The following is an 11729-nucleotide window of genomic DNA, read 5'->3' as shown; positions in this document are numbered from 1 at the left end:
TCAGTAAAGTATTGTCTTTTGTTGTTATGGGTGCGTCTACAGATTTCTTGCCATATGTTTCTTGCATCTCACGACTATGTCGTGTATGAAATAATGTCTGTGTGCATGTGTGTAAAACAACAAACTGATGATTTATATATAATCATTTGTAATTGTATATACATTGTTGTGATTAATTGTGGCTGGAACAATAATGTAGCTGTAAAAATAGTTGCCTGCTGAAATTGAAATGTATATACATCTTCATCATGACTAGATAGACACGGTGAGTTTGTCTTTACTATACACGTTAGATGTGATCCACCTCATAGTAACAATCCTGTCAGATCATCCATCCTTTGAGTGAGAGTGTAACGTTACAGGTCGGCCGATCTGGTTTCGTGGTTAAAGTTAACCTTTTCGACATGTTTCCGTGTTGTCCTTGCTCAGCAATAGCATGGACGCGATGTTGTCTGGGGGTTTGGCAAAAGGAGAGTGGGACAGTGGACGGTGCTCGGGGTGGTGACTGAAGGCGCTGACTGTGTAGTTCTGACGTCAACTTTTTACAAAGTCACAACGGTTCATGAAAAATCACAGCTACTTTATGCAGGCTGTGTGCATTTTGCTGTGGACTGACTGTTTTGAAACTTATATGGTAGTTAAATAGCCCCTAGACCTCAGTTATCGTGAAAAAAGCCAGGAAATTTCAGTTTTGACAATATGGGACCTTTAAATGAACATCAACTGCTCTATGCTTTACAGTTTATCTTCCCTTTCTCTCTGCTTCTCTTCTCTCATGTTCTCCCCATCTCTTCAGCTCTTTTCTTAGTTGAATCCTCTACTAATCTGTCTTCATTTCTCTTCCTTCCACGGCCGATTCTATGAGTGAAGTTTCCACTCTCACTCTGCATCATTACGATAAGCACATTCAGGTGCAGTGCACTGTGAAAAATGTGCAGCCTCTGCCTTGACACATTTACATTCACTGATTCTTAATGTGACATAATAAGAGTACATTAAAGCCCCTGTCTACGCATCAAAGAGAAATGACACTACTGCTCCAAATGGGAAACAGCAGCTCCCAGATTTTAAATGAATTGAATAAGCTCTATGACTAGCCATAATGTAGCACTTCCCAGACTGAAAGGAGCTGTGTAACTTTACCTCCAGCATTCCTTGATCTCCCGAATCTGAGAACTATCACTTAATGATTTCCCTTCATGCTATTAGGCTTGTAATTTGCTGCTCGGCTTCGTTAAAGGTGACATGGGGCAGGCTTTTAACGCACGCCGCAAACAAAGCCGGGTAATGCGCTTTCATTAGGGGAAATTAACATGGCGCCGGGCTCCTTCATCATCTTAACGTTGTTGCAGATGAACATTAACATGTTTGTCATCGGCCATTATGTTTCAGTGCCGCTTGGGATCACCTGCTCCAGAGAATGTGCAAGACTGCCAGTCTGAAATCCAGCTGTGGTGTAATCGAGACTAAATTGTTTTTTCTTGTTTAGACCTCAAAAGCCTTTTAGCAACATGTCTTACTACTTACTACTTTCTTGAGGCAAATGCAATCTATCAGGCGAACAAGAAGAGGAAAATGTGTCTTTTGAATTGGCTATAACAAATACCTGAATGCATCAGCATGTGCTCTTTTGCATTTTGTTGAGGCTGCTGAAAAAAAAATTATTCACTTTGTCAACATGCAAAGAAGCTTTTGCCCCGTTTACTTACTTGTCTGGTCTGCCAGGGACTTGCAATCGTAAACGGCACTTGTTGGCGCTCTGAATTTGGTCCTCCTTGATGCGGATCAGCCTTTGCAGTGCCAAACACCAGTCCTGTGCAACAGTGGTGTTCAGATTCTATAAACACAGAAAACAAAGACAATTGTGATCCCAGCCAACACGGATGTGCTTTAAGACCTTGATTTCACACTGGACATTAAATGGTGACCCAACACTATACCAATATTGTATAAAAATGCTGTGAAAATCAAACAATGAACTGCGCACAAGCCTTATATATATAAAACATTTATTTATTTTTATTTTTTTGTTGGGGGGGCTATCCTAACTACAGTATATAATATGACTACACTAATGTTTTTGAAAGTCTCACCAAAGCTGCATTTTAACTAAAATAACTACTTTTAACTAAGAATACAGAACACTGTAATATTGTGAAATATCATTACAATTTAAAATATTTGTTTTACAATTTATTATAAAGTGTAATTAATGGCAAATCAGAATTTTCTGCATCATTACTCCAGTCTTCGGTGGCACATGATTCTTCAGAAATCATTCTAATATTCTGATTTGGAGCTGAAGAAACATTTTTTTTTTCTTATTATCAATGTTTCTAACTGTTGTGCTGCTTAATATTTTTGTGGAAACCATGGTACATTTTTTCAGGATTCTTTGATTAATAAATAGCTCAAATGAACAGCATTTACAGTATTTGGAATATAATTTTTTTGTACAATCATAAATGTCTTTACTGCCACATTTGGCAAGTCAATTTTGATCATATGCATTTAGCACAGCTGACCAGGTGAAAACCACTGCATCATATCATATTAAATGTAGAAGTCTTTATTGTTTTTTGTTGTTATGTTAACTATGTTTTTGGACTCCAAGTATTGATGAAATAATAAAGGTTTCCTTCTCATAAACAAAATTATTCATACCTCCCAAAAGCCAAATCCAAATAAAATACATCTCCAAAATCAATGAGGTCTAAAGAAGTTCATTCATTCTCTATTCGCTGCGCATTTATATTCTGATTAGATTGTGGGTAGGAATTAGTCATTTGGAGAAAAGCCAATGGCATGGTTATGGTCAGGAAACCATGCAAGACAAAGCTCTGTTACTAACACTCAGATGTAAAAGAAGCAATCTAGCTGTTTTTCTACTGGTTTAGTGACTGTCAAGCCATCAGGGGAGCTGTCCTGATTTGAGAGCAGCCGTGTGCTATGTAGACATGCTGTTCAGAGCTATCTCCCATCTAAACATTAACTCCGGCGGATCAGATTATGAAGGTTTCCCCATGTTGTCGTCCAACTATCAAGCGGATGCCATGATAATCAATTGATGATGTTGCCGAACTTTGATCTCAATTTAATTACGTTGAAAACTCTGTTACCCCAAAGGCTTCCATCCCTAGATGGCTGTATCATATGTGACTAATACTGCTTTTGTTTTGCTTTTTATTGTATTCTACCTTGATCTTTTCCTGGATGTTGTTCTTTTCATCATTCTTGGACACTTGGGCATTTTCATAATCAAAATTCTGTTTATTTATTCAAAAACACATCTGATCTTATTTTTAAAATTCATATATGTAAGTGAATATACACATTAACTTACAATACCATTCAAATGCTTTGGGTCAGTTAGGTTCAGTTTTTTCTTTTCTTTTTTTCTTTTTTTTTTTAAAGAAACTGGAACTTTTATTCAGCAAGGACATATTAAATTGATGACAGTAAAGACATTTATAATGCTACAAATATTTCTGTTTCAAATAAATGCTGTTCCCTTGAATTTTCTATTCATTTTTTCAAGAGTCCTGAAAAAATGTATCACCGTTTTCACAAAAATATTAAGCAGCACAACATAATAATAATAAATATTATCATAAATCAGCATATTAACAATTTCTGAAGGATCATGTGACACTGGATTAATAATGCTGAAAATTTATTTTTGCATCACAGGAATTAATTACACTTCATGATATATTAAAATAAAAAAAGTTAATTCAATTCCTTTCAAAAACAAAAAAATCCACTGACCCAAGTATGCATTATACATATACATTATATGTAACCCTGGAACACAAAACCAGTCATAAGTATCATGAGTATATTAGCCAACAATACAATGTATGGGTCAAAAATCATTAGAATATTAAGTAAAGATCACGTTCCATGAAGATATTTTGTAAATTTCCTACTGTAAATATATTAAAGGGGTCATATAATGCAATTTCAATTTTTCCTTTCTCTTAACACAGCCCAAATGTTCACGCAAAGAAAGAAGGCGTAACTTTTATTCTCGCTGTGGTATTGTTGTTGCCGCCGCCATGTTGTGGAGATGCTGTGTGTTTCGTTGTGAAAGCGAAACTACTTTGTTTGGCCTTCCAAAAGAGTACGATATCTGCTTCGCTTTTCAGACAGATGAGCTTTGTAAAACGCGTTTCAGAAAGGCGGGGCATAGAGGAGCAACAATAATGTACATTATGTGGAAAATAATGTGTTTTTTTAACCTTAAATCGCATAAACACATTGCATCACACCAAATACACAACATAATGTTCTTTTTAGCAACGTCATACGACTCCTTTAAATCTTAATTTTTGATTGGTAATATACATTGCTAAGGATTTAATTTGGACAACTTTAAAGGTGATTTTCTCAATATTTAGATTTTTTTGCACCCTCAGATTCAGGATTTTTTAAATAGTTGTATCTCGACCAAATATTGTCCTATCCTAACAAACCATACATCAGTGGAAAGCTTATATATTCAGCTTTCAGATGATATGTAAAACTCAATTTAAAAAAATTGACCCTTATAACTGGTTTTGTGGTCCGGGGTCACATATATTTAAAACATATGAAATGTATTTTTTTTATATATTTATTTATTTATCACAAACTTCAGTTTATGAGCCATTTTTACAATTTCTTTTAACTAACTGCGCCCAATGGTGATTTTTAATGTATAACATCAGTTCCCTTCAAGTTCCCACTTAAGGGTTCAAAGACATCATGGCCCACCGTACATGTAGTAATGAAGAGTATTTACCTGGTACGTTCCCTGTAAAGTCCCCACAAGCAGAGTGACCTGCTCTACCACTGAGAGGTCATGCTGCAACTCCTGCAGTTCCTGATACAGACGGGACGGACCCAGAAAGACACTTCCTGTCAATCAAAAATAACCAGCTTCACTTATCCAGTACTTACATTTCACACCATGCTTTATCAGAGCATGAACCTCGGAGTGCAAAAAGCACCTGCAATCCAGGGTTCTTGAAAGCTGAGATGGTATTTCTGTGGATATGGGTTCCCGTAAAGGTGCTGAATCATTCGAATATGTAATCGAGTCAGGACGGCTCGGTAAATAAAGTCCCGTAAACTGATGTTTGAATAAGTACAGCATTTTTTTTTACTCAAGAAACAGTCTATAAAGACTATGTTAATGTTTCTGTGTGTTTGAAGAGTGGAGAAGAGTCTTAACATTTGCCGTCTACTTGTAGCCAATATACTTTTGTACGTTTCAAATATGTATTAAACAACAAGAAAAACTGTGCGCCTGTATAGCTACACTTTATAACCTGTAAGTGTAAATTGATGAAAACGTAATTTACTGCCTCAGATCTGCCCCGTTCTAATGACAGACAAAACACCTGTCATTCGCTCGTCAAAAACCTCGTTAACTCCATTTGAGCATGATTTTCAGAAAATGTTAAGTCCAAGTGTCTGGTCATATATAAAGCCAAAATACCAACTCTGACGACGCATTGTTTAATTATTGGGGAAAAAAAACTTTCCCCCCTTCTATTTTTTTTTTTTTTTAAGTGCTTAGTAGTGTGCCGTGGGATTTTTTACTTGTCAAAACTGTGCCGCGGCAGAAAAAATGTTGGGGAACACTGCTCTAAGTTCTGCTTGAATATTTGCCCAAATGCAAATCGAAACAAAATCAAACGCCTTAACTTTTAAAGACTTGGGGTCTATGACAAAACTTTCATTTGTCAATACTCTCCAGTAGCGCCACTAACAAAGAGAATCGATACCGAAGACAGATCGATCTCCCATTGTTTGTGTAGCCACACCGGTTAATGCTATAGGGAAGAGAAGCAGAGTATAAAATTAAGCCATTTAGAAATATGAAGCCCTTTAAGGGTGACGAAACGAACGCAGGTGCCACCAAGACACCATCGATTTGAATCCCCATTCACATTTTTGCGGTCTCCGGTCTCTGCCTGCAGAATCAATAGCCGGGGGGAATGTGCTCTACGCGTCCGACCGATAGCCCAGGAATGAGTGTAATTAAATCCTGGAGCTGGATGGGCAGACCGCAGGACTGTCTGGCCTTTCAGCACCTCCACATAATCAGGTGACCTGTGTGCAGAATTGGGGCAGCGCGGGCATTTGTTGGCCCCCAGCTCAACCTAATTCTCGAAGTAGTGCTGGAAGGTCTGTCAGAGATCTCTCTCGGTCTCTGACACACCATTTCCCTCTCTCTCGGTTCTCTATACCTGTCTTTGTGACTTTCACCCTCTGTCTAGGCTTCCATCCACTTCTCTCTACACCTCTACTTATTTCTCTCATTGTTTTGTCTTTCTCTCTCTAACCTTTAGAAATTGAATAGGGTCTTCAACTCACACAGCCACAGAGACATCTGTCACTGGCACAGCTTGATCAATAGCAGGCACATTTGAATAAAAAAAAGGCACAGTGAGCCCCTACAGCGCAAGCTGGCAGAGTCGACGTGCTCTTCTGGTTGCTGTGGCAAGGCCTTGGGCGGGCCTACAGGTTTGTGGGCTCGTGGCCCACCTTGGCCTCAGGTGAATGTGCTGACTTGTAATCCAGACTAATCCAGTTGGTGTGCCGGGATCTGGTTTTTCGCACTATGGCATGGTAATCTGCCATTTCCACTAGTCTATCTCTCTCACACACATTGTCATATGTAAACTGACACACGCGCTGGGCGGCCGCCAGCGGAGGCCTATGCAGGCACAATACGGAAGTCCAAAGCCTAAAGTCAACAAAGCTGTTGCCAGAAGGGCAGCTCAAATTTGGATTTCTCATTCAAATCTGTGCTCTTTAACCAACATCAATACACCGAGTTTAACAGAGTGCTTTTACGTGTATAATTTTAGCAAGGATCTGTCTGGCACATTTAAACAAATCTAAAAATGATGTGCATGGCCGCTGAGGAAACAATACTGTGATAACGTCCAGAGACCATAGTGTGATGCCAAATTAAAACTACAAAGTAAACATATAAATATAAATGTAGCTATTAAATGTAGATATTTTATCAATCAAAATATGCACAATTCATATAAAAAATACAGCAAGTAAAAAATTATATAAAAACAATATTTAGAATATCATGATAATTATTTTTTATAAAAACAACAACAATAATAACAAATGATTATTATTATCATAATTTATCTTAAAACAATATAAATAAATAATACATAATGTTATTTTCTTGTTCTTCTAATAATAATAATTATTATTATTATAATTATTAATAATAATAACAGCCTAGAATAATAGTCTAAAAATATATATTATATTATATATTTATTAACATTATATTAGATACATTATAATATAGATTTTTACAACAATCTAATAATAATAATAATAATAATAATGGTGTCAGGCTGCCAGAGCTTCCTGCAAGGACATGGGGCACTGTGCTACAGCTCACAATCATGTTATGTCTCAAAATACAAGTGAAAGATGCACTGGAGTAATGCTGACATATATGACATTCATAGTACGTATTGTCATACTGGTAAAAAAGAAAGAAAATCATGGCAATATGTAATTCTTGGATGCAAAAAAACCCCCAAAAAAACATCTGGCACATATAAGCTCTGGCCTATAGACTTACCCTGTTTACATTCTTAAAACGGTTTGTCTTTATAATATTTAATCAAAGTAAATATACCAAAACCCAGTGAACATTTTAACTCATTAATTAATTTAAAAAATGCATTTCGATGTTGAAGGTGGCTAATTAATTGAATTTTCAATCAATTCAATAAATTAATAATTATATAAACATTTATGCTCATGTAATAATAGGGGTGTACACAAAAAGGACAGTTTGGTACATACCTCAGTGTCGAAGTCATGGTTCAGTACAGTTTTTTTTTCCTTTTTTTATTAAACAGTGGTTTACTGAACAAATTTGTGCCTCTGTCTTTAAAAAAATTCAATTAAAATAAAAAAAGGATAAAAAATCAGTAGCACTTCAGTTTGGGGACTAATTTCTCACTATTAACTAGTTCCTTATTAGCATGCCTATTATTAACATTTTATAGTTAATTTATTGTAATTATTTATTTTATTTATTGCTGTTTATTAGTGCTCATAAAGCACATATTCTGCATGACCATATTCGACATCCCTAATCCTACCCAATACCTAACAACTACTTTACTAACTATTAATAAGAGGCAAATTAGGAGTTTATTGATGCAAAATCGTAGTTAATGTTTAGTTAATAGTGAGAACTGGATAATAATAATAATAATAATAATAAATGTCGTTCACACCAAGAACGATAACTATAAAGATAACTATATTAGTGTCCACACCAGCGGACGATATTGTCCATTTATTCTAAGTGCATACTTGTCTGCTGCTTGAAATTTTCGAGCTTGTTACAGCAGGACTGATTATGATAGGCTGTCAATTTTTATCATTCATCAGCTGGAGAAAAATCGTTTTGAAAGTAATTCCAACGATATTGTTTCTCTGTGTCTTTATCGTTATAGTTGTGGTGTGGGACTTCTCGTTCTTGGTGTGAACAGCCCTTTTTTCTTATATTACTCATTGACGTCCACATATTTACTTTGTCTAAATGGCAGAAGTCTAGAAGCAGAATTTTCCAGCAGGATAAATAAAGATAAAATTATGTCAGAGTATAACATCACTATACAGTACAGTATGTCTCCATTAGGAATACATTCTCACCCCCCCAATACAAGTGCTTGTGTATAGCTCCCCCATCAGTGGGCAGGTCCCATCTCATGGTTCACAGGGGCCTCTATGATTTGAAGCATGCCACTGTTTTGTGCTGCTTTACAGTGGCAGCAGCAGACGGTCTGCCTTTTCCTGGAATGTTGGTCTATTCCATCAATAAATTAGGGCACTAGGGCCTGCAGGAGATGAAAAATTAGTCCATTTTAAGGTACGCTGGGGGAGCATAGGATCTGGTTTGGACGAGGAGCCCCATGGAGTGACATCACAAGGGAGGAGAGATGTGGCGCGGACCAGGCAAAACAGGCTTGTATGTCTATGTGCTGCTATAAATAGCTGAAGATGGACACATTCAGACACAGTGAACCAGACTACGTCAAAGGTGTCTGGAAAATAGTGATTAAAGTGGCAACTTCTTGTTACATAACCAGAAGTGTGTGCTAACAGTGCAAAGAGCTTCCTGAATAGAGTAAGAGAAGAGAGCGACACAGTCTGCCGTTTATCTCTACACAGTAAGAGATACTGAAACGGATCCTCACCAAGTACAGACTCTGTGACCAGTCTAGCCACAGAAAAAGGCTTGAAAAGAAGGAAAATTCTGTGGCACACTATGAGACTGGTGAGAACTTATCCTTCACTGTGACCATTTTAGATATATAAGAGAGATGTATGTAGAAAACAAAAACATATTCCACATTTTATTTTATTTTATACTGTTATTATTATTTGTTTTTAAATAAAATAAAATAAAATACTGTAAAGATACACTACTTTTCAAAAGTTTGGGATCATTACAATTTTTGAATGTTTCTGAAAGTCTCACCAAAGCTGCATTTATTTGATAAAAAATACAATAAAACAGTAATATTGTGAAACAGTATCAATAATTTAAAATAGCTGTTTTCTATTTTAATATATTTTAAAACGTAATTTATTCCTGTGATGGCAAGGCTGAATTTTCAGTAGCCGTTACTATTATCACATAATCCTTCAAAAATCATTCTAATATGCTGATTTGCTGCTCAAGAAACATTTCTTATTATTATCAATGTTGAAAACAGTTGTGCTGCCTAAACTTTTTGTGGAAAATGATTGTTTTGTTAAATGGAAATTCTTTGATGAATAGAAGGTTATTTGATGAATAAAAAGCTCAAAAGAACAGCACTTTTTTGTAACATTATAAATGTCTTTACAGTTATCTTGACAGTTTAATGCATCTTTGCTGAAGAAAAGTGTTAATCTTCTTTAAAAAAAAATCTTACTGGCTGCTAACTTTTGAATGGCAGTGTATAGAAAAATACAGCCTTTATATTAATAAAATAAAACAAAAACATTTCTTAAATATTTACTATATATTTTATCCTGTCACTATTTTTTATTTCTTGTATTGCTTATTTGGCAATATTTCATGTCAAACAATCATGCCAGTACTTTAAACTGAATTGAGGGATATGGAAATGAGAAATAGGAAGTTTTAGGGAGGCTACTGCTGAGTTATAAAACAGCAGGAAAAGAACAAAGGTAGATAAATTGGACCGAACACTGTTTTATAATGATTTCAGAGAGAAATAAGGTATAGGGGCCATAATAGGTCTTCTACAACTCCTGCCCGCGAGCTGTCTGCTAGGCCCCAGCATTAAACATCTTCTGTCATCTAATTTCCTGGCTCCCCTGTGTGCACAATCCAACATGGGTGTTCCATAGACGACAACATTAATATTTCAGCTCGGAAAGCAAAAGGCTTAAACAGCCAGAACCTGTACATCCTGATAACACTTTGTACCTGGAGCTCTGTCAGCATATTTATCTTAGTGCCCCACAATTGCTCTTTTCCTCTTCCTCGTCTTCTAACTCAAAACACAATAATGTTTTGTAAGAGTGTTCAGCCCTGATTCCAATCTCCTGAACTTGCTTTCTCTGATTGGGAGTGGAGGTGGAAATAATGCGCCAAAACTGATGACAGCACGCTGAATATGTTTGTGGTCTATCAGACAGTGAAATAAGATTGCTTAGAGTGCGCCTCTGTTGTTCTTATCTACCCTGCCTGAGATACACTCATCTGCAGAGGCCATAAAAGGTGCATTGCTCACAAGAAACGGTCAATTAATTCAAAATGTCTTGGAGACTCACATCAAGGATGTGTGTTATCTGATTGTTTAGAAAGTAGCGGTGGCAACAAAGTTGCCATTACCCGATCCCGAAGAGCCGCCTGAGCGCTTGACGCCTCTGAGCTGATAGAGAGTGTCCTTGGTCTGGGAGCCCTCTTGACCCACTTCAACTACCTGGACCTGCTGCAATGTGTCGCTCCACTTCAGGGTGTACTTGGGACCTACTGGAACCAGACTGCTGATGTCAGGGGGGCCCCTGGTGGTGATAAGAGGATCAACATGTAAAAATGCTTGCACATAATTATAAAAACAAGGAACATGACAGATCACAAAAGAGGAAAAGGGATTTAATTTGAAACAATTCTGACTCATAAGCTGCCAGTAAAATTCACAAATAATTTAAAAAGGCAAACAATGCACTGAATTAAACTGACTGAAATAGTATTCTCTTGTAAAACACTTTCTAATACTTGTAATGTGGTGGTTGGGTTTTGTCATGTTCATGTTTTCATGTCTTTTATTTTGCAATTGTTTCACCCTGTTAATGTCATGCTTCCCTTGCCCTCATGTATCTCTGCCTCGTGTATGTGTCATATTCTGATTGGTTGTCCTAGTCATGTGTCTTGTTTCCCATTGGTTTGTTCTTGTCATGTGACCCTCTTGTTTGCTATAAGTAGCCATCATGTTGCCATTGTCTGTCGTCGTGTATTGATGTTGTAACCCGCTGTCGGTGAGTCTAGTCTGTTCATGCCTCGTCAAGTCTGTTCATGCCAAGTCAAGTCAAGTCAAGTCAAGTCTGTTCATGCCAAGTCAAGTCAAGTCAAGTCAAGTCTGTTCATGCCAAGTCAAGTCAAGTCAAGTCAAGTCTGTTCATGCCAAGTCAAGTCCAATACAGATTGTGTCAAAGCAACTGAA

General features: G+C 36.8%; 1 protein-coding gene across 3 annotated transcripts in view; it reads right to left on the bottom strand.

Moving 5' to 3' along the window:
- The window catches only part of LOC107691316 (rho guanine nucleotide exchange factor 10-like protein), a 118990-nt gene that overhangs the window by 65354 nt on the left and 41907 nt on the right, over positions 1 to 11729 (bottom strand). For all 3 annotated transcript variants that reach the window (XM_016489863.1, XM_016489864.1, XM_016489865.1), the window contains 3 exons: positions 10898 to 11070; positions 4784 to 4899; positions 1710 to 1837 (listed from right to left, as the gene is read on the bottom strand). In XM_016489863.1, coding sequence (XP_016345349.1) covers positions 1710 to 1837; positions 4784 to 4899; positions 10898 to 11070 — 417 coding nt within the window. The remainder of the gene's footprint in view (positions 1 to 1709; positions 1838 to 4783; positions 4900 to 10897; positions 11071 to 11729) is intronic.

This window comes from Sinocyclocheilus anshuiensis, unplaced genomic scaffold (genome assembly GCF_001515605.1).
Source record: "Sinocyclocheilus anshuiensis isolate Anshui unplaced genomic scaffold, SAMN03320099.WGS_v1.1 scaffold1154, whole genome shotgun sequence".
In the NCBI taxonomy this organism is placed as follows: Eukaryota; Metazoa; Chordata; class Actinopteri; order Cypriniformes; family Cyprinidae; genus Sinocyclocheilus; species Sinocyclocheilus anshuiensis.
The sequence above is the reverse complement of the archived record's forward strand: the minus strand, read 5'-3'. Positions and strand labels throughout refer to the sequence as shown.